The 19940-nt window shown below is 40.9% G+C and overlaps 1 protein-coding gene across 2 annotated transcripts in view; it reads left to right on the top strand.

Annotated features, from left to right (window-relative positions):
- FBN1 (fibrillin 1) overlaps nt 1-19940 on the top strand; it is a 145772-nt gene that overhangs the window by 112562 nt on the left and 13270 nt on the right. For both annotated transcript variants that reach the window (XM_041418594.1, XM_041418593.1), the window contains 20 exons: nt 148-270; nt 1146-1310; nt 1695-1763; nt 1878-2003; nt 2620-2742; nt 2853-3011; nt 3904-3975; nt 6225-6350; nt 7102-7224; nt 10033-10158; nt 10862-10978; nt 11322-11450; nt 11719-11838; nt 12285-12410; nt 14367-14516; nt 15921-15986; nt 16686-16802; nt 17162-17281; nt 18902-19024; nt 19450-19581. In XM_041418594.1, the coding sequence (XP_041274528.1) occupies nt 148-270; nt 1146-1310; nt 1695-1763; nt 1878-2003; nt 2620-2742; nt 2853-3011; nt 3904-3975; nt 6225-6350; nt 7102-7224; nt 10033-10158; nt 10862-10978; nt 11322-11450; nt 11719-11838; nt 12285-12410; nt 14367-14516; nt 15921-15986; nt 16686-16802; nt 17162-17281; nt 18902-19024; nt 19450-19581 (2412 nt within the window). The remainder of the gene's footprint in view (nt 1-147; nt 271-1145; nt 1311-1694; nt 1764-1877; nt 2004-2619; nt 2743-2852; nt 3012-3903; nt 3976-6224; nt 6351-7101; nt 7225-10032; nt 10159-10861; nt 10979-11321; nt 11451-11718; nt 11839-12284; nt 12411-14366; nt 14517-15920; nt 15987-16685; nt 16803-17161; nt 17282-18901; nt 19025-19449; nt 19582-19940) is intronic.

The raw sequence follows: 19940 nt of genomic DNA, 5'->3' as shown, positions 1-19940 counted from the left end.
AGAATGCCTGTTTATTTTTCAGAGCTTTCTGGAGACCACTATCTTGTAACTAATGGATTTGTGATGGTCAGCATATGGTACCTGATGTATCAACAGTTTTTATTGTCCTTGAGTATTTGCTTACCACGTGCTGTGTTTTTCTTGCAGATGTTAATGAATGTGCAGACCCTACAACCTGCATTAGTGGCACGTGTATCAACACTGCTGGTAGTTACACCTGTGAGTGCCCTCCTGATTTCGAGCTGAATCCCACCCGCGTTGGATGCGTTGGTAAGGGACCACTCCCTGTGCTGCTTACAAAGGAAGTTACACAGAGGGGCTCCAAGCTGACTGCTTAGGAATACAGTCCTGGGTCATGGGAAAGGGCTTGATCGGGCTCTTCAATTCCCATCTCTCTGCCCCTGGCTTAGAAGCTGTAATAGGGCAGCAGGAGCATGTCCAGAGTTGATGCACCATGCCAGCAGTGCCCCGCTGCCAGAAGCAACCCCTTGGGGCTTGTTAGAGCTGTCCACAATTTACAGCAAGCAGGAGACAATTTTAAAATTCAACAAACTTAAGTTCACATCCAGCTGGCCCCAAGATGGCAGGCAAATGAAGCTGTGGCATGAAGCCACCCGTGCTCTTGGAGCACTGAGTGCACTTGGCTAGGTGCAGCTTTATGACCAATGGAAATGCTCTTGTATTAGGCTCCAACTGCTTAGTAATCCTAATATTTCCTTGGTTTTGTTTGTTTAAGAGGGTGTAGGGATGCTTCTCAAATTTTAATGTGTTTGAAATTCCTAACATTTAGTAGATGCTTTCCTCCTTGTAAACCTTGAGTAGAGGAGAAGGCAGCGGATATCTGGAACTGGAAAGATGTACAAATGTGAGGGAAAATGTGAGTGAAAATGAGAAAAAGCCTGGCTGACGTGCCCTTGGACTTGATAAGTAAATTTCCTATTTTGTGAAAAGTCCAAAAAAGCCAAGAAGTGGGGCACCAGCAGCCTACCTAAGTGGAAATGCTGGGGCCCCCTGGGCAACACAACTTCCTTGCTTTTGTGTCCTGCAAGAAATGGGAGCCATCTGTAGGTGTTCTTCACCCTGGGAGGATGTGCTGTGTTTTGCTCTCTCCTAAGATGTGTTTGTCACATGTGCATTGTGAATAGATACACGATCTGGCAACTGTTACCTGGACATCAAAACCCGGGGAGATAACGGTGGCACCTTCTGCAGCAATGAGATTGGAGTTGGCGTTTCCAAGGCCTCGTGCTGCTGCTCCCTGGGCAAAGCCTGGGGAGTTCCCTGTGAGCACTGCCCACTGGTGAACACAAGTGAGTCTGCATATCCTGGCTTCAACAATGTGTTTGGTGGGTTTTTTCCTAATTTAGCCAGGTAGGTCAAATACTGGTGTGCATTTATTGTGGACATGCAAGGGACTGGCTTCCACTGGTCTTCACCAAAAACTTCACTAGTCTTTCAGAAAGATTATTTAGTCAGAGTATTATTGTCTCTTCTGAGAAAGTTTGCTATTGCACTGAAAACTACTGAACTATTTGGAATAACAGATAATGTTACAAAGTAAAATCTAGTGTCTCTAGCTGGTTAGTTTGTAAATTTACATTTAAATTATCTGTAATAATCTGATCTGTTTTCAAAAACAATTGTGCTGAAAATGTTTCTACTATCATATGCTCATAAATCTGTTTTGCTTTCAGCTGAATATAAGGTTCTTTGCCCTGGAGGGGAAGGATTTAGACCAAACCCTATTACAGTTATATTAGAAGGTAATGTTTGCAATTTCTTATATTTACATGTCTGAAATTATGAAACTCTGTAGTGAGGATATTTTTTTTTCCATTGCAAACATTAATAAAATGTTTATATGTTTGTTTGGACAGATATTGATGAATGTCAAGAGCTGCCTGGACTTTGCCAAGGAGGAAAATGTATTAATACATTTGGTAGCTTCCAGTGTCAGTGTCCATCAGGGTACTACTTGAATGAAGAGACTCGAGTGTGTGATGGTATGGAGCTTTCACTTAACTAGTCTTCTGCTTTATCCTTTGAAAACAATGACAGATGAAGTAAATATGATATCTTGTGTTGGGAAAGTGGCTCACTTTCCCAGTGAGTGCTCAGTCGGAACTCCACAGGGAGCCACTTTGGTTGTTTTCCAGATCTAAGAGTCCAGAATGGAGGAGATCCTCAAATACTATTTTTGTGCAACAGATGCAAAAGCCAAATTGCTGTTTCTTAGCTATCCAGACATATCAGAGTTCCCATCTTTGCATCACAGCTGGGCTTTCCATGGCCACCTGTGCTGCTACTTCCTTTTCTGTGTGACTTCACTCCTCCATGACCTTCCTCAGAGTGCCTTCAGCTCTTCTCCACCAGTACCTTCCTTCTTAGCTATCCAGACATATCAGAGTTCCCATCTTTGCATCACAGCTGGGCTTTCCATGGCCACCTGTGCTGCTACTTCCTTTTCTGTGTGACTTCACTCCTCCATGACCTTCCTCAGAGTGCTCTTCTCCACCAGTACCTTCTTACCTCAGACATTACTGAGACATTTTTGTTCTCAAAAGCACAACAAGAAAGCTTCTGTGGTCACTCACTCACTGCCTGTTTGTTCTCTTCTAGATGTGAATGAGTGTGAGACACCTGGCATTTGCGGGCCTGGCACGTGTTACAATACTGTTGGGAACTACACCTGCATCTGCCCTCCTGATTACATGCAAGTCAATGGAGGAAACAACTGCATGGGTACGTGCTGGGGTTTCTCTAAAGCTTTATCTTAGTGCATTGGGCCAGGGAGATCATCTCCCCTAATAGTTGCCTGCTGCATTGGCCTGAGGTTTTCTTAATTTTTGCAGATATGAGAAGAAGTCTGTGTTACAGAAATTACTATGCTGACAATCAAACCTGTGATGGTGAGCTGCTCTTCAACATGACCAAGAAAATGTGCTGCTGCTCCTACAACATTGGACGTGCATGGAACAAGCCTTGTGAGCAGTGTCCTATCCCCAGCACAGGTACATTTTTGTATTGCAAAGCTATCTGAAGGCCTTGGTAACATCATCGTTGCTATTAGTGAGTGTAACACAATTAGACATGCTATGTCTTTTTTTGCTCTTATGTGTCTAAAATGAAGGGATTAGTTGCCTCTCTGTCCTGGAGGTGACCAGCCCTAGTCACAATGAAGGCATATGTGGAGTGATTTGTGTCCATACTGTGTCCATTGTGCCCACCTTGTGCCAGTTTCACTGTCTCAGAGACTTCGTGCTCTATATCGATTAATCCATTTATTTGTTGGATTAATTGCACCAGTTTGATGGCTTGTTGATCCACTGTTGAGGCACTGACCAAGACTTTATTGGTATTGCTCCAACAAATACAGGGTCTGGTCTGTTCTGCCTCGATTGCTATTTGCCATGAAGGGCCTTGGTGGCAGCCAGGGGCTGGCAGAGATACCTTGGTGTGCTCTGAGAATGATTGTGTTGAGCAGCCAAATGGGAGATGTAGGAGTGTCTCTGCTAATTGCAGGGGGCATACAGGACTCTTCCACACTGGGTAAGACTGCAGAACATCCCAACCTGGTTTGAGGTGGTTTGCTTCAAAAGCAGCTTCCTAGACAATTGATTCTTTCAACTTGTAGTTCAGGTTTTTACACGTGAGATCTGAAATTGTATGAAACACTGTAATGCACAGGGATAGGCATATGCAGAGCAAAATCAGCATGTGATCCCAAATGAGTAAGAACCCAAGGGAACTGACATGGTGAGTTTGGGAAAGGGGCTGCCTACCTCTGCATGCTCTGCAGGTTCTGAAGGAGTAGAAGAACTTTCTTGGCCAGAGCATATGATGACTTTTTGACTGTTGATTAATTCCAAATGCTTTAATCACTGCTTTGCTTTCCTGTTGCAGATGAATTCTCCACACTCTGTGGAAGTCAAAGGCCTGGCTTCTTCATTGACATTTATACGGGATTACCAGTTGGTGAGCTGTAATTTATGTTTTGAACTAAATTCCGTGCTACCTCTGCCCGGGGAAGAGCTGAGGTTTGTTTTCCCAATTTTGGTGTTTTTTTGTTTTTTTTTTCATGTGAGGAATAACAATTAAACAGTGTAATGGAGTTCAACCCTCTGTTTAAGTCAAACTTAAGTGCAAACTGGCTACTCCTGGCTGGCAGCAGTGACAGTTGCTGCTTGTAATCAAGGCAACACAGAGCTCCAAAGAAACTGTAATCAGGGCTACATGAGCAGGGCACAAACATTGGGAATGAGAGGTCTGGGAGTAAGGCCAACCAGCATTTGGTCTGAGAGGAACTGGGAGTCTTTCCTTCAAACTAAAGCAAGATTTAGTCTGACATTTCACATCGGTCCCCCTGGGTTTTGGTTTGACACAAAAATCCTTTTTTCTGCTCAGCTGGAATATTTCTCACATATGTTATTGTGTGTTACATTTGAATCGTGAGTAACAAATTGCAAAACAAAAAAAGAGAGAGAGGAGGAATTTTAGGACAAGGAATTGAGTAAATCCCTAATGGGACTCCCTTTTGTTTTCATTTACACTAAAATGCAAATGAAAAGCAGATAATGTACCCTGTAACTAACAGAGATGGCATATAGGCAATAATCAGATGCTTTAGCACGAAGCTGTTGCTGTGGTGTAATGTTTAGCTAGGTCGATGAAAATACTTCTAGTAAAGTGGGGAATGTAATTTTTAAAGAGGTTAGAGAAATGCACAATATTTATTATTTACGAGGTCATTTCTTGGAAGCAAGTTTCCCCTTCTAGCTATTAGCTAATACCACATTAGTCCAGATTGTTGCAGAGTCTGCTCAGCTAATTGGGCCCTTCATCAGCATCAGCAGGGAGCCCTTGGATGTTTTTTTCATGCACAGGTAGAAGCTGCAGCTGCAGTGTTTGACATGTGTGCAGGGGTGTTGCAGGCTGCTCTGTGCTGCCACGGCACGGAGCTGTGCAGTGCAGGAGCCAATGGAAACAGAAGGGCTGTCCCACAGAGCCCACCAGCACAGCCAGGAGTGCAGGCCTGTGCTGGGACTGATGCACACACAGCTTCTCACAGCTGTGCCAAGCACAGCTCTCCCTGCTGCTTTGGGGTGGAGGCTGTGGCACTCAGCCTCATGTTTGCCCAAGGGTTGCTCATGTCCCATACACCTGCAGGCACAGGATCAAGGGAGAGCCTTCTGCAGGGGCAGTGCTCTGTGTACCCTCTAATATTTGCTTACAGTCCAATGATGTTACTCTCTGTTTGGATTAAAGTTCTATATAGTTACTCCAGGTGTTTGTTTCAGAAACAGTTTTGGTTTTATTCATTCTGTATATAAGAGGACTCAAAATTACAGAATCTAATGGAGAAAATTAGGGTTTGGATCCAGCAGAAAAACAAACAAAAAAAAAACCCACCAAAAAACCAAAACAAACAAAACCACATTAGCTGATGGAAACTCCTGTCCGCTGACAATTTCCCACCATATTCTGTGGCTGTGTACCTCAGTGCATATGTCAATGTTTACTGAAGGCAGAGGCTTTGGAGGAGTCTCTGAACTCTCTCATGTCAGAATATTAAGATGTGTAAGGACCCAGTAGGCAAGACATATAATTGTAATAGCAGCTGAGTTTTTTCCTGCCAAAATCAGTTACTTAACTGGAGTGTGTATAAAGCATTGGCAAGCCCTGGCTGCCTGGCTTAATCAATCAATTAATAGCATGTTGGCAGCACTTCAGATGTTACCTGTGTCATTGGCACTTTCAAACTGTTACATAAAACCCCGAAAGTCTTTTCAGATTAACCAGGGTAAAACAGTGCAAAACTAATTCTGATGAGTGTTTGCATTCAGTCACGCTCTCCTGTGTTAAACCAAAGACAGCTCCATTGTCTCTCTGAGTGGCTCTTCCCAATGACTCCAGCGTGGCACTTGGGAAGGTGATGGGGTTCATCAGGGCTGTGGGTGGGAGACATGAGGAACGACGTGTCTTCCTCTGTATCCCTCTGTAGCAGAATATACCTTCAGTACAGAGAAGAGTCAGAACCTGAGAAAACAGGAAATACCTAAATTTCCACAGTTTGGAGTGACTCCCTCACTGTTCAGTTGGGAACATTCTGATGCTTGCATTATGTTTGATAATTATCTTAAAGGTAAATGCATAAGGACATACTTTGTAGTAGAAGATTCCATGAAGTTCTCAGTACAAGTATTAAAAAAAAATTATTCTTGCAGATATTGATGAATGCAGAGAGATTCCTGGAGTGTGTGAAAATGGGATCTGTATAAACATGGTTGGCAGCTTCCGGTGCGAGTGTCCTGTGGGTTTCTTCTACAATGACAAGCTCCTGATCTGTGAAGGTAGAGTGCTCCTCTCATTCAGTAGAATGGTGTTTCAGACACTGCCAAATCAGTGCCTTGAAGGCATCCTTAATGAGGAGAAAATACTGCTGTCAGTGTACTAAGTCTGTGTTAATTCAGACATTTTGAATTCTTTTGCATAGAAAATACCACATTTTCTGTCAGACATCTAAGGCCTCAAAGGCACATGAGTCAGCTGTCCTGGGAAGTAATGGTTTTGGGTTTTTTTCACATTTGACAGTAAAGCCAAGAAAGAAAACAGTAGTATTGAGTCAGATCATGCGCACAATTATTTTTTATTTCCAAAATACTTTTTTTCTGATGGAACAAATATTTTTGTAAAAAATATAAACAGATGGTTGTTTATTTCTAGTGTAAACATTCCCTAACATTGTATTAGTCAGTTCAATGAAGAAACTGAAGGTAGCATATGAGTTGCTGTCATTCTCTGCTGTGTGTTATGACTGCTGACGACAATGGGTGCTGCAGGCAAGGCACTGAGAGCTTTGAGTAAAAGCTTCATCTGTGTGCTGCTTCTAAGTGAAAACCAATTACACTTCTGGGAGGGTAAAATTCTCCTTTTGCAGCACCTGAAGTAAGGAAAATTAATCAAAAATTTTTTGCCCAAAGCTTTGTGATGGTGTTTACATGGAAAGCTACTAATTAATACCTGCATGCTAAAAAAATACGCTTTTGACATCTTTCCACTGCCAGCTTACTATAAAACTGAACTTCCTCTTTGTCTGGACAGACATTGATGAATGCCAGAACGGACCAGTTTGCCAGCAGAACGCAGAGTGTGTGAACACAGCTGGGAGCTACCGCTGCGACTGCAAACCGGGCTACAGGTTCACATCCACGGGGCGCTGCACTGGTGAGTGCCTGGCAGGGCTGCAGCCTGAGGGCTGTTAAAGGCCTTGGAAAGACATCTCTCCTCTCCAGAAAGCTGGTATTTTAGGAGATGATCTGAGCTTCAGGAACTCTTCTCTTAAAGTCTTTTAGGGCATCCCATAAACACTGAGGTAATTCCAGGCCCATCCTATGGATGTGTAAGTGGGAGTTAAGAACCTAAGTAGGTGTTTTTCATTTTATCCCAACAAACATAAGCATTTTTCTTTAGCCCTTGAAATGTCTAGGAAGGGAAGACCATTTGATGCACTACCTTTCTGTATTTTCTGATTTTCATTATGATTTTCTATATGTGTTTTAGCAATTTATTTTCCACTTGTGTTTTTACAAATAATTCCCTGCTTGCTGCTGGAGCCTCTGCTGATAAGATAGACTTATCTGCTTGCCTGTATGCAATAACTAAGTTGAAAAGCTTATTGTTGCATTTCCTAACTTTGATACAGATTTTAACAGGGCCCATAACATTATTTTTAAATACTCACTGAGTGGGACTGAACTTTTCTAATCTGTTTGTTTTTTCTTACAATATCTTAGTCCAGAGAGGCATTCAAGTTATCTTACTTACTTGAGGAATTGCTGTGATTTTAAAGACTGCAGTGGGACAAGCTGCTGTGAATATTATGTACTATATACATTTCTGAACAAAATAAGAATTACAACGGAAGCTAGTAACATTATCCTTGGGTTTTTGCTTCTCAGTACTTGAGTTTTAGGAAGTGCACTTTTCCCTGCAGTGCAGTTTTTCATTGTTTCATGTGACCCTTGTGGGAAAAGGGTGTAGGGGAAATCAGAACACTACTATGAGAACTAAAACTTTGCTTTGTTAAGCTATGCAGTGGTACATGTAAATATTCAATATGTTCCTAATGTAATTGTTGTCGTTAAGGGTTCATTACAGGAGTACAGGAAGAGCAAGGGAAGGTTCTGATATGGGTTACAATTCCAAAGATGAATTGGCACAAATAGTAACACTTCCCTGTATTTTGCTCTTATTTTATATGTGGTGAAAATAAAGTTACACAATTAGAGTAAAAATAAAAGTGGTTGATAAAGTACGTGATCCAGCAAAGGAAGGAAATTCCCAACCACTCTGCTGGGAGCAGAGAGGGGTAAGCACCTTGCAGTATTGGATCAGTGCTACTGCATGGAAAACTATCACACCCCTGGAGTTTATGTGCTATTGAGTCAAACCCAGTACATAGCAGCCACTAGTACTAGGAGTACTGCATTTATCTTACCTTCAAGGTAGCATTCTTCTTGTGCTCTCTATTGTGGTCAACTAAATAGTTTTTCTTATAAATTAGTTTTTCACATGACTATTCATTTGCCCACAAAGCACTAGAGAGTCATAGATTTTCTTTTGTTTCTGCTCTCCTGAGCTGAAGATTAGGAGTTTTTAAGACAGCATTGGCTTTCCTTCTGCCTCCTTTAAACTGTAATTAGCAGTGCTATCTTCAATATCATTGGGAGAGCTTGGTCCTCAATACAGTCCCATCCAGAGTTCCTCACAGCCCCATGGAATGTGCAGAGGTCCTGGGGATGGGGCTGTCAGGATCGTCCATGATTGTCCCTGTGACAAGTACAGTGCAGGAAGAGGCAGGAAATGAATTTGGATACATGAAATTCTTTGCAATTAGGAACAACTGGACTCTTACTTTTGCAACAACCTGGGGATGGTTTGCTGAGAAACTGCATCTGCTTGGCTTAGATTGCATAGAAAGGAAAATGACTTAGCACTAGAGCCTAATCAGTTTTAATACAAGCTCATGACAGCACCTCAGTTCTCATATTTTGGAGCTGCAGCATAGGAAGGAAGGAAGTATATTGAATCAAACCAGCTCTTGGTGGTGATGAGGTCAACAGAAACACCTCATTTGATTTTTCTCATTTGTCATGGAAACAACTATGCCAGAGAGCAAACATTTTGTTTGTTAGCATTTTATTTCATTTACTATTGATAGAATGCTGGGATCTGCCTGAAAGCATTTCTAAGGAGAGTAGCAGGAAGCAGTTGGCTATTGAACAAGTATAAGAGATGCCCTGCTGTTGTAAGGCAGCAGTCACATGCTGGCAGGAGAGCTCTCCTTCTTCTCTGCAGAATTATACAAAATCTCCCCTGACTCCATAGAGCAGTAACTCTTCTTGCTGTTTGAGCTCTGTCCAGTTTATAGGATCACCACATTTCATGGATGCTGCAACATGTGTATGTGTGCCTGTTTTCTCTCTGCACGATGAGTTGATGAATCCAGTGCCTTTTTTCTCTCTCTAAACCTAGTGAGAAAAGTGTGGTCTTCATTCTCCTTTCTGATCTGTTGATTTCCATGAGTTGTTCACTCAATTTGTGCTACAATCAAATGTGACTAAATGCAAGTAGCTGCTTTCATGAGAATAATGCAAACTGTATTTCATATGCCTCTTTCATATCTCCTGCAGTCAATAAAGAGCCCTCAGACTCAGACCCTTTCCAGTCTTGTGTCATTAATTCTGCTTTTCAAAGCCATGGTGATATGCTTTACCTCCAGCAAGAATTTGAGGTTGCTAAATATGATTTTTATGCTAATTTTTTTCAGGTCCACAAATACTGGAAGAGGTAATTTACATGCAAATAGGCCCATTTTCTGGGATTTACTTGGTAATGTTTTTGTCATTAATAAATTAAAAATACTGTTTTCAGTTAGGCCATGCACTGGATGCTGTCTTGGCTGCTGCTAATGCATCTTTCCAGCCTTGTAGTTTAGAAGGCTTAACTTTCAGTGCTCCTCTTTGTTTTCAGATCGGAATGAATGTCAAGAAATTCCCAATATCTGCAGCCATGGGCAGTGTATTGACACTGTTGGAAGTTTCTACTGCATTTGTCACAATGGATTCAAAACCAATGATGACAGGACAATGTGTATAGGCAAGTATATCAAATTAAACTGAACTTAGGCTCTCATTAAAATAGTTACTAAGTCTGTCCCCTCTGTAATAAGGAGTTGCATTACAATATCTGAGATTGTGAGCCATTTACCATCAGAAAAAGGTGCAAAACTGGCCATTAGAGATGATAAAAAGTTGATACCGAATGAAAACCATCTCATTAAAGTAGAGTCAACCTTTAAAATTCATATCCTGTCTAATGAACTGCTAATGCTTTCATTTTTGAAGAAAATAGTTCATTCTTCTTAGAATTTTCTGGAGCATCTTGTTTCATTTATTCCTTTAGGGAAGAAATTTAATAGATTAATATTGCAATGCAGCAGTTATATGTGGCCTACTTGTTAATAGAGTGAATGAAGGGTAGATTTATTGCCAGAAAAAAATCTTTTTCGGAAATAGGCATCTTCATTAACAAGGGAATTTTGTATTTAACCCATTCACAGCTGTCAGTTGTGTGTTGTATGAACAAATTGAGATTTCTGAATACTTACTATTAAAGACAGGTTTCACTTTGGGAAGGGTGATATAGGAGCCAAAGTAAAGTAAATGACTGTTGGACCCTTGATTATTTTTGTAGCTGTTAATATCAAGTGTGAAAATGTATGCAAAATCTTCTTTTTGAGAGCTTTTGCCTTCTGTTCAGTGTGGTGGCAGTGGGTTATTTCTCTCCTGTTCCTTTGTAGATATTAATGAGTGCGAGAGAGATGCCTGCGGCAACGGAACCTGCAGGAACACTATTGGCTCCTTCAACTGCCGCTGCAACCTGGGCTTCATCCTCTCACACAACAATGACTGCATAGGTGAGGAGTGCTGAGCACAGGCACGTGCTCCTGAGCCTTCCTACTTCTAATAAAACTACCATAAGCACCATTAAGTAACCCTATTTTGTCAGTCGCAAAAGGCCTCTTTGATTATGCATTGCTCACTTTTCTAGAGCCACTTGAATGCTGGCACAAGATACAGGAACATTTGGGTTCCACTCCTGTTCTGGCAATTTTATAATACAAAAATTTCTTCCCACTTGCTTTTGAAACAGGATTGTGTTATCAGTTACTTTGTTGATGTGGTGGAAACAGAAATCTCACTTACCCAGTTTCCATTGTTGCTAATGTTTCTGACATCTTTCAATGTTCTTTGTCCTAGATGTGGATGAGTGTGCAAGTGGAAATGGAATGCTCTGCAGAAATGGCCAGTGTGTGAACACCATTGGGTCCTTCCAGTGTCTCTGCAATGATGGCTATGAGGTGGCTCTGGATGGAAGGACTTGTGTTGGTGAGTGCTTTCTTTTAGGGTTGAAAAAAAGTGCAGCAAACCTTGAGCAGATATGCTTAGTGAAACAGTGGGGTCGGAGAGAACTGCCACGCTGCCATCATTGTACCTAGCAGAAGGAAACAATGACAAGAGGACAAGAAGATGACTCCTCCCACTCCTGAAAAGTTCCACCTTCAGTTTGATGGAATCAAAATTAAAGTGGCCTCAGTCAGAGATTTATTGAGTTAACAGCAATTACCTCAAATAAATTGTCTTTCTTTTCTTCTAGATATCAATGAGTGTGCACTGGAGCCTGGAAAATGCTCACCAGGCACATGCCAGAACTTGGATGGCTCATTCAGATGTATCTGTCCTCCTGGATACATCCTGCAGAATGACAAATGTGAAGGTATGTACAGAACAATCTTTCCTCTGTCTCTTTTTTAGCTGCTCACAATTGTTACGTATTTCCTTTACATTTAAATGTGAGTAATGTTTAGTCTTTTGTGGCAGTGTATAACTCTGAACTGTAGCCACTAGTAAGTCTCTCACTTCCTAGAATAGGTCTCCAACATTTGTTTGAACCAGAACTACTTGCTCTGAGCCCTAGAAAAATATAATCCCAGGCTGTTTCCTTGGTGGTACATTGCTGAAGTTTACCCACTACCTGAGGATTTGAAAACTAACTGTGGATTTTGCACTTGGGTTACTGCTTCCTGTTTCTGTTCTTTTTTTGGGCTTTTTTGTTCGTCAAATATGATAGATATCAGTGATGATGTAAGATTGCCCATTATGTAGTACAGCTGCCAGTGTAAATATTATTGTTTCTCATCTCTTTAATTATTTTTCTTACAGACATTGATGAGTGTGTGGAACAGCCAGAAATTTGTGCCCTGGGCACATGCAGCAACACCCCAGGCAGTTTCAAATGTCTGTGTCCAGAAGGCTTTGTATTGTCTTCCACAGGAAGGCGATGCCAAGGTAAGTTCATTCCTATTTTCTGGCATTTCAAAATTTGTTTGCTGTTTCATAAAAGCCTTTTCAGCGAGCTGTTTCTAATACAGCAAGAAAGCTCTGGACTCAGACAGTGTTTTTCATAGGGAAAACATGATAATTCTGTAGCTGGGGCCAGGTTCTGTCTTGCCCTAACATCTGTTTTTCATTAAACAGAACATTGCAATAAAAGGGGTGAAGTTAATGTTAAATGCACCAGGTTAAGCAAAGAAATTATGTTTTCCTGAAATCCTCTCTTGCACCCCTGGAAGAAATGTTGGGGCTACGTGGACTCTTGGTAGACAGCAACAAGACACAGAGATGAAGCATGAATACAGGCAGGAGACTCAAGGCAGCATTTCTGGTTTTAAGGCTCTCCTTAGCACTTACCATATTCACCATAACACTTGTTAAATGCTGATTCTCTCTGCAAACATGGGTAGAAAAAAAGATTGTTGGAAAAAATTTGCAAAAAATGTTGTGTGGACAATTACTACCCATCTGCTTAGGGAAATCTGAAGTGTCATTTGGCTTCCAGATTACTTCATACGCAGTTCAGAGCCTAAACATGGGCACTAACAGATGAGATGCTAAAAGCTGAATATCTAGTAATTAAAAGCCACAGGTTAGTTTATTTTGTGTATAAAGAACAAGCACAACAAATTAGGAAGTGAGTTGCTTTAAAGGCTTTGGAAATTATTAAATAGATACAGCATTAAATGTCTTATACACTGTGCACAGTGGGAACCACTGATGAGTAAGACCTTTATAAGGACCTCTGTAGTTTTGCTTGGCACAGAGCAGTGATGCATGTTGACACCATAGCGAGTTCTTCCCTTCACAGTGGGCTAAATGAAATTGTGGTTTTGGTAAAAATGAATCCAACCTGCAGTAAACATTCATCCAAGTCTTCAAACCACCATGCAGTTTGGCACAGTTACTTCACTCAACATCAAGAAAGCATGTTTTAGCTGTGTTTATGTAGCTTGTATAAATGAAGTTTCTTCAGTCTGAGAGTTTTCTTTTCTTCAGGTACGAAGAAAAAAAATCACAAAAACCCACCAAGAAACAAAATCCTAAAAAGAATGCAGCCCAATCTTCTACTTTTTTAACACAGGCCACTGTTCCACACAATGTCAGAGGAAAGTGCACACTTGTGTATGAATTTCAAAAGGGCTTCTCTCTATCCCCTAAAGGGAACTGTTCTTTTTTCAAATATCTCAGGCCAAGCAAAGTTTTGTTTAAAACTTCCCATTACCTAGGACTTTGTTAAAACCTGGACATTGCCCAGCATTGATGCTGCAGCCGGAAAACTGGATGAGCAGCTGCTTCCAGAACTGCCCTGCTGCTGTCCCCCTGCCAGCACAGAGGGCTGCCAGCTCCCTTCCTGCTGGATGCTTGTGGTCTGTGATCTCAGTTCTGTCCAGCATCCTGGTTACCCAGCTTCAGGGAATAAAATGTGGTGCCACAGGGAGAGTTTGCTTTGTTTGTGTGTACCTCCGGAAGAACGAGGAAGGAAAGGGCTGTTGAAAATTGCCTCTCATTTTAGCACTACACAATATTGTCATTGCAAGTTGATGAAAATCTCTTGACTTGAGTGATTCTTACTAGTTGAATATAAATTCATGAGGCAATATTCCATTTTTTCAAAGGGGAGTGAGGATAAGAGGACAGTATATTTCTGCTGGACCAAAGAGGAAACCCCTTGCTTTTCCATACTGAAGTAGGAAACTGTTCCATAGCTTTTCTTTAATGAGGTAGGGGGCTTCCCTCCTTATTCAAATCTTCCACAGTCAGAGACAGTGATGGTCCCTATTAACAGAGCTAGATGGAATTTGGGTGTTTTGGTGGTGTGTATCCTGTAATTTTGCAGGTAACACCTCAAAGTGAAAATTGTACCAAGGTTACTCTAACTGCTCATAACAATTTTTTTTCTCTGTGCAGATCTGAGAGTGAGCTACTGCTTTACCAAGTTCGAAGATGGGAAGTGTTCTGTCCCAAAGTCCCGAAACCACTCCAAACAAGAGTGTTGCTGTGCCCTAAAGGGGCAGGGATGGGGAGATCCCTGTGAGCTCTGCCCAGAGGAAGCAGATGGTGAGTTATTGACTAGCTGACCACACGGCCTCTCTGAGCGGAAAGGACATTGGGATTCTTATTAGAAGGAATTTTGAAAAATAGTTTTCTAAAAGTGTTTAACCCTAGTAATTGTCATAGATCTCTGTAAAGTAGATGCCATTGCAGTCTAAAAAACCATGTCCCTTGGATAGTCAGATATCAAACATATTCCTTCTTTGCTTGTAGATTTGTTACAGTGTTTAGGTGCTGGGTATTTTGCTGTTGAGATATCACATACAGGAAATGGAAAGCAGCAAGTAGGTCCTTGATAGCCTTTGAGTAGCAATTCCTGCAAGACAAAAATGGATTTCTTCTAATTATAAATAGGTAGAGGAAGAGGTGCCATAAACATGAAATCTAATTAAAATAAAACCCCAAACAGTTAAATTGGATCTGCATCTGAATTTTGTTATTAAGAAAATGTAAATTTGCAATCTTATCAATGTGAATGACTTGCAAAAATAGCAGGGCATAACAAAATACAGGCCTTGAGGAAGGAAAGCCTGCCTGGACCATTGCTGAAGAAACACTTTCCTTTGTTAGTATCCTTTTTAAGACTGAGTAACTCGACATCAAGCAACTCAACAGGCCTCTGTAGCACGGTGGAGCAATTTGCTGAACGGACTGTAATTCGTGCTGACAAATGCGGTTAACAGCATTACTGGTTTCAGCAATACATGATTGCAGTTCATTTCATTCATTAGTCATGTAGATTTTTTGCAGAAAATCCTCACAAAAGCTGAGGTTAGCAGAGAGAATTAGAAGTGCCAGTTGCAATATTCCTCCTAGGCCTATTGCCTGTGCATGTCTCATTCCATTGACGTGGACCATGTGAACCAAAGTCAGCTGAAAAGCACAGCTTGTGTTGCAGCATTTCCTTGAAGTGTCAGCATCTATATTTTTCACATTCCAAACTCTCCCAAAGTGTATCAAAGTCCCTTTTCTCATCTTTTAAAAAAGAAATAGCTTTAAGATAGCTTTAAGAAAAGCTATCTAAATAGCTTTAAAATAGTCTGGATTAAATTATGCCTTCTTCAAAAAATATGGGAAATTTTACTTTTATAACAGAAAAAATGCAGTCACTACTACTGATACTTCTAAAATAGAAATGCTGCATTAGTTTGTTTCTTAAGGAAGTTAAATACTGCTAATTATTCACAGGATTTTGTACTTATGCATACAGGAGATCAGATTAAATGTAAAACAAACATACAGTTTTTGCATGAATATAAGATGACAAGTTTATATATTAACATACTTTTTTTCTGGACCTGAACATGAGGAGGATGAGCTGGTAGCAGTGGTTCCAGGTACTTTGTGCAGAATGCTGACTGCCAAGATAGACTTTAACATGTGGTTTGATTTTTATGGGGTTTTTTTCAGAGGCATTCAGACAGATTTGTCCATTTGGAATTGGCATTCTTGTTGGACCTGGTGATGCAAGGCTGGGTAAGTGCCTGAACTGCATGGTGCCACTTTTACATCAGTGTCCCTTTTCCACCCATAAGCCATTCTCCATTTCAATTGAGAATAACACCCCTGACACTATTTTCCAAAGCCATGAATTGTGGAAACTTCCATACCTTTTATCTTCCCCAATTTTTCATACTGATTTCAAATTCCAGCTTGAATATCTCAAATATAAGAAATAAAACTTCTTTTAGAGCTGGAAACTTATGTAGGATCTAGAGAATGGATCTAATGTCACGTAGCATACTTGTCTTTTCTTATACAATATGTGTAGCCTGTTTACAGTAAATGGTTTTAATCCTCCAGAAGTGCAAACCACGGTTTCCTAGATCCCTTCAGTACATTCTGTTCTCTCCCAAGACAAACAGCACTTCAGCCTTATTGGCAAAAGTTTGCATTTAAGGAGCACTGGATGACTACTGCTTTTCATATCTGCTGCTTTCCCTGTATTAGTTAGAGATGTTTATATCTGACATTTAGAATCAGTTTCTTTTCTGCATTCTGAAAGCTGGCCTGCAAAACAAATTCTGTGCCCTAATCCTAATATGTCAGAATTTAAATATTAGTATTTTTTGTGATCTCAGAAATATTTCTTGCCAGAACACTTGTTCTTTGAGAGAAGTCTGAAAGCACATGAAGCCAGTTGCACTTACTGTGTTGTTTGTATTTCTGGTTAAGATGTGGATGAGTGCCTTGATCCTGATAACTGTAAATTTGGGCAGTGTATCAACACAGATGGGTCTTTCCGCTGTGAATGTCCGTATGGTTACATCCTACAAGGAGCAGAATGTGTGGGTAAGTACAGCAGTTCCAGCTTCCATTTTAAAGATTTCCCTGAGTTGCTAGGTATGGCATTAAGGGGCAGTGGGGTTGTTTTAGTCTAACATTTTGGAGTCTTCATCCCTGCTAGTGCTTAAAACCTGCCAGGGCAGGGCCTGAGCAATCTGCTTCAAGTTGGCCCTGCTATGGCTGAATGTTTAACCCAGATAGCCTCTAGCAATCCCAAACTATTTTAGGAGTCTGTGGTTCTAATTCAGTACTTTAAGTGAGTTCTTGCATTTTCTGTTTTTCTGGTTGTACATCAACAACATGGATATTTTATCATTTTGGTTGAGTATAACCATGTATTCTTGCCTTGGTCTAACTACTTGCAGATACTGATGAATGTGCTGTTGGAAACCCATGTGGAAATGGAACTTGCAGGAATGTGATAGGAGGCTTTGAATGCACCTGTGTAGAAGGATTTGAGCCTGGGCCAATGATGACCTGTGAAGGTGAGACTCCTGTGTCCTAAGGACTGTTGTTGTAATTGTGTTCCCTGATTCTGAAAACAGCTGAGGGGGGTAAAGCAGCTTTTTTAAAAATAAAATATGGACACTTGCAATAACATCTCTTTATCTGAAATGGGAAAATGGACTCCTCCTTCCTGTATCCACCTTGAACTGTAGTATGTTTTTGTGACTGGAGCTGGGGTGGACAGACTTGAGGGTGATATCTACTGAGGGACTGCCCAGAGAGGAGTATTGGGGTGCAGTCTCTTCAGAACAGTTCCCCAAAGTTCTGCTTACTTTGTGTGTAGTTTTTGCCTATGTCCTTGAGTGAAGAGACTCACTGTGCATGATGAAGATAGGAAATGGGCTGCTTGAGTGAGTTAGGGAAGAAACAGGGAACAAATGGGAAAGTAAAAATACAGTACTCAACAATTACCATGGCACCCCTAGGTTGAATATTTTTCCTGCTTTGTGTCTCATTTCAAAAATTAAGATTTGAAAATGCACAAAGAGAAGTAAGGAAGATCAGAGGTATAGAAGAAAAATAAATTAGAATTTTTCAGTGTGGAAAATGTGGTTGAAGAGATACATGATTTTATAAAGCCACAAGTGGTAAAGGTACCAGAAATAGAGCGACCATGTTAGACAAACCAAAGCAAATATTTTTGTATGTATGGTACTTATTTAAGTTATGGAATCCTTTGCTGCAGAATATTAGCAAGGCCGCAAGTATAAATTGACCCAGAAAGAGATTATACAAATTTGTGGGGGAATCCATCAGTGGAAGTTAAGCTTGATAGTTTGGTTGTGGCTTTTGGCCGTGGAGTCCTTAAACTGAGAGTCTGTATCAGGGGAAAGATCTCTGCATACATGGTATAAGGTTTTTAATATTCATCTCCTGTTACAGCCAGGGAGAGGAGAATGTGCTAGGACGTTCTGACACTGCCCTCTGACTTGACACAGCTGTTCCTAAATTATCTGCCACAATCTATTTCTTTGCAAGCCCATACAAAAGAATGAAACTATTTTCGCATCAGATTGCATTATTTTTACATACAGTTAGAGCTTCATTTGCTTCTCTGTGGAATTTGGGTAAAAGCTCAAATTGCAGAGGAGGAGCTAGCTGAGTGCATAAACATCACTATATAGCAGTCATTATTCAAGTAGTCCAGGCATTTTGTATGTAAATGCACTTCAAAATAATGTTTCTAGTAAGGATATTGTTTTATGGAATTCAGTTTATGAAGAATCTGAATTAGTGCATATAGAATTTAAATAACCAATCAAAAAAACCGCCAAAAAACAAACTTAGGTGTGGAAAAGATACAGTTTTAACTGAGCAAGTATTTTGGCAGCATGGATCTGGAAATTATTTCCATTGGCTGCCTGCTGTTGAACTTATTGAAACTTCAGGTAGCTGTGCAAACATCCTGGCATGTCTGGTGCCTGCTCCTCTACAGAAATCCATGAAAAGTAGAACCAAGGGTCCCCAACTATTAAAATTCAGTCCTCGGTAAACTGGGGTCTGTGGTATTGCCTGTACCTAAAGCCTGTGCACTCAAATCTGCTGAGTTTTACACAAATGTTTCCCTCCCCCCTTGGTCCTTGTCGCCCCAAATGCAGATGTGAATGAGTGCATTCAGAACCCTCTGCTCTGCGCTTTCCGCTGCGTGAACACCTTTGGATCCTACGAGTGCAAGTGCCCCGGGGGGTACGTTCTGCGGGAGGACCGGAGGATGTGCAGAGGTAAAGCTCCTACCAGACTCTCACAGTTCTGAGATAATGATTCCAGCTCCTGCAGGGGCAGGGCTCTGACTCACTGCACTATTGGGCCAGAGTTTTAATCCCAGGAAGTAACTGAGTCAGAAAGAATTTGGGATGAAATTCTATGGTTTGCATTATGCACTTGATTGTACTAGGCCTGTCCTGCCAGTAAATTTATACATCTGCCTAAAGTGAGGTCATATCAGATGATACAGTTTTGTCTTGCCCTAAAAGTGGGCATTTGGGAGAAATCAATTTGCTCAAGGCTAGTATATTTTATGGTTGGTTTAGAACAATAAATGTATGTGTAGGGTTTGATTATGATAGCGATTCCAAAGTCAGAATTTACTATTGTGAATTTCCAGGATCATGTCTCTATATAATAAAGTCTAAACCTTGTGTTTTAGATCAGAATGAGTGTGAAGAAGGAATTCATGACTGTGACTCAAAACAGATGGAATGCAAAAACCTAATTGGCACCTACATGTGTATCTGTGGGCCTGGTTATCAGCGCAGACCAGATGGGGAAGGCTGTATAGGTAAGTGACACTGAAGTGTTGAAGCTCTTGAAATACACGGTTCCTCAGAAGGACTAAAAATTTTGGATTTTATGAAGTGCTAAGAAACTCAAGGGCAGAATTGCACAACTACTTGTGTAATGGATCTAATGGTGCTGTACAGGCTTGGTTTTGCTGTTCAGGTGTACACTTCTGTGGGTAGTAAGTAGAAAATCTGTGTGTGGATGTCAGTTTGTACTGCTGCAGCTGAATGCTCTGAGGGAAGAAGGTGAGGATTTGGGTTGGTTGCTGTAGGTTTGTTTACCTCTGCTAGCAGAAATGAGAATAGATCTGAATTTTTTTGAAACCTTGGATGGCATTCAGAAGTGCAGCTGTAACTA

Source organism: Onychostruthus taczanowskii, unplaced genomic scaffold (genome assembly GCF_017590055.1).
Source record: "Onychostruthus taczanowskii isolate IOZ18803 unplaced genomic scaffold, ASM1759005v1 scaffold6, whole genome shotgun sequence".
Classification (NCBI taxonomy): domain Eukaryota; kingdom Metazoa; phylum Chordata; class Aves; order Passeriformes; family Passeridae; genus Onychostruthus; species Onychostruthus taczanowskii.
Note: the sequence above shows the minus strand (reverse complement) of the source record. Positions and strands in the feature narration are given on the sequence as shown.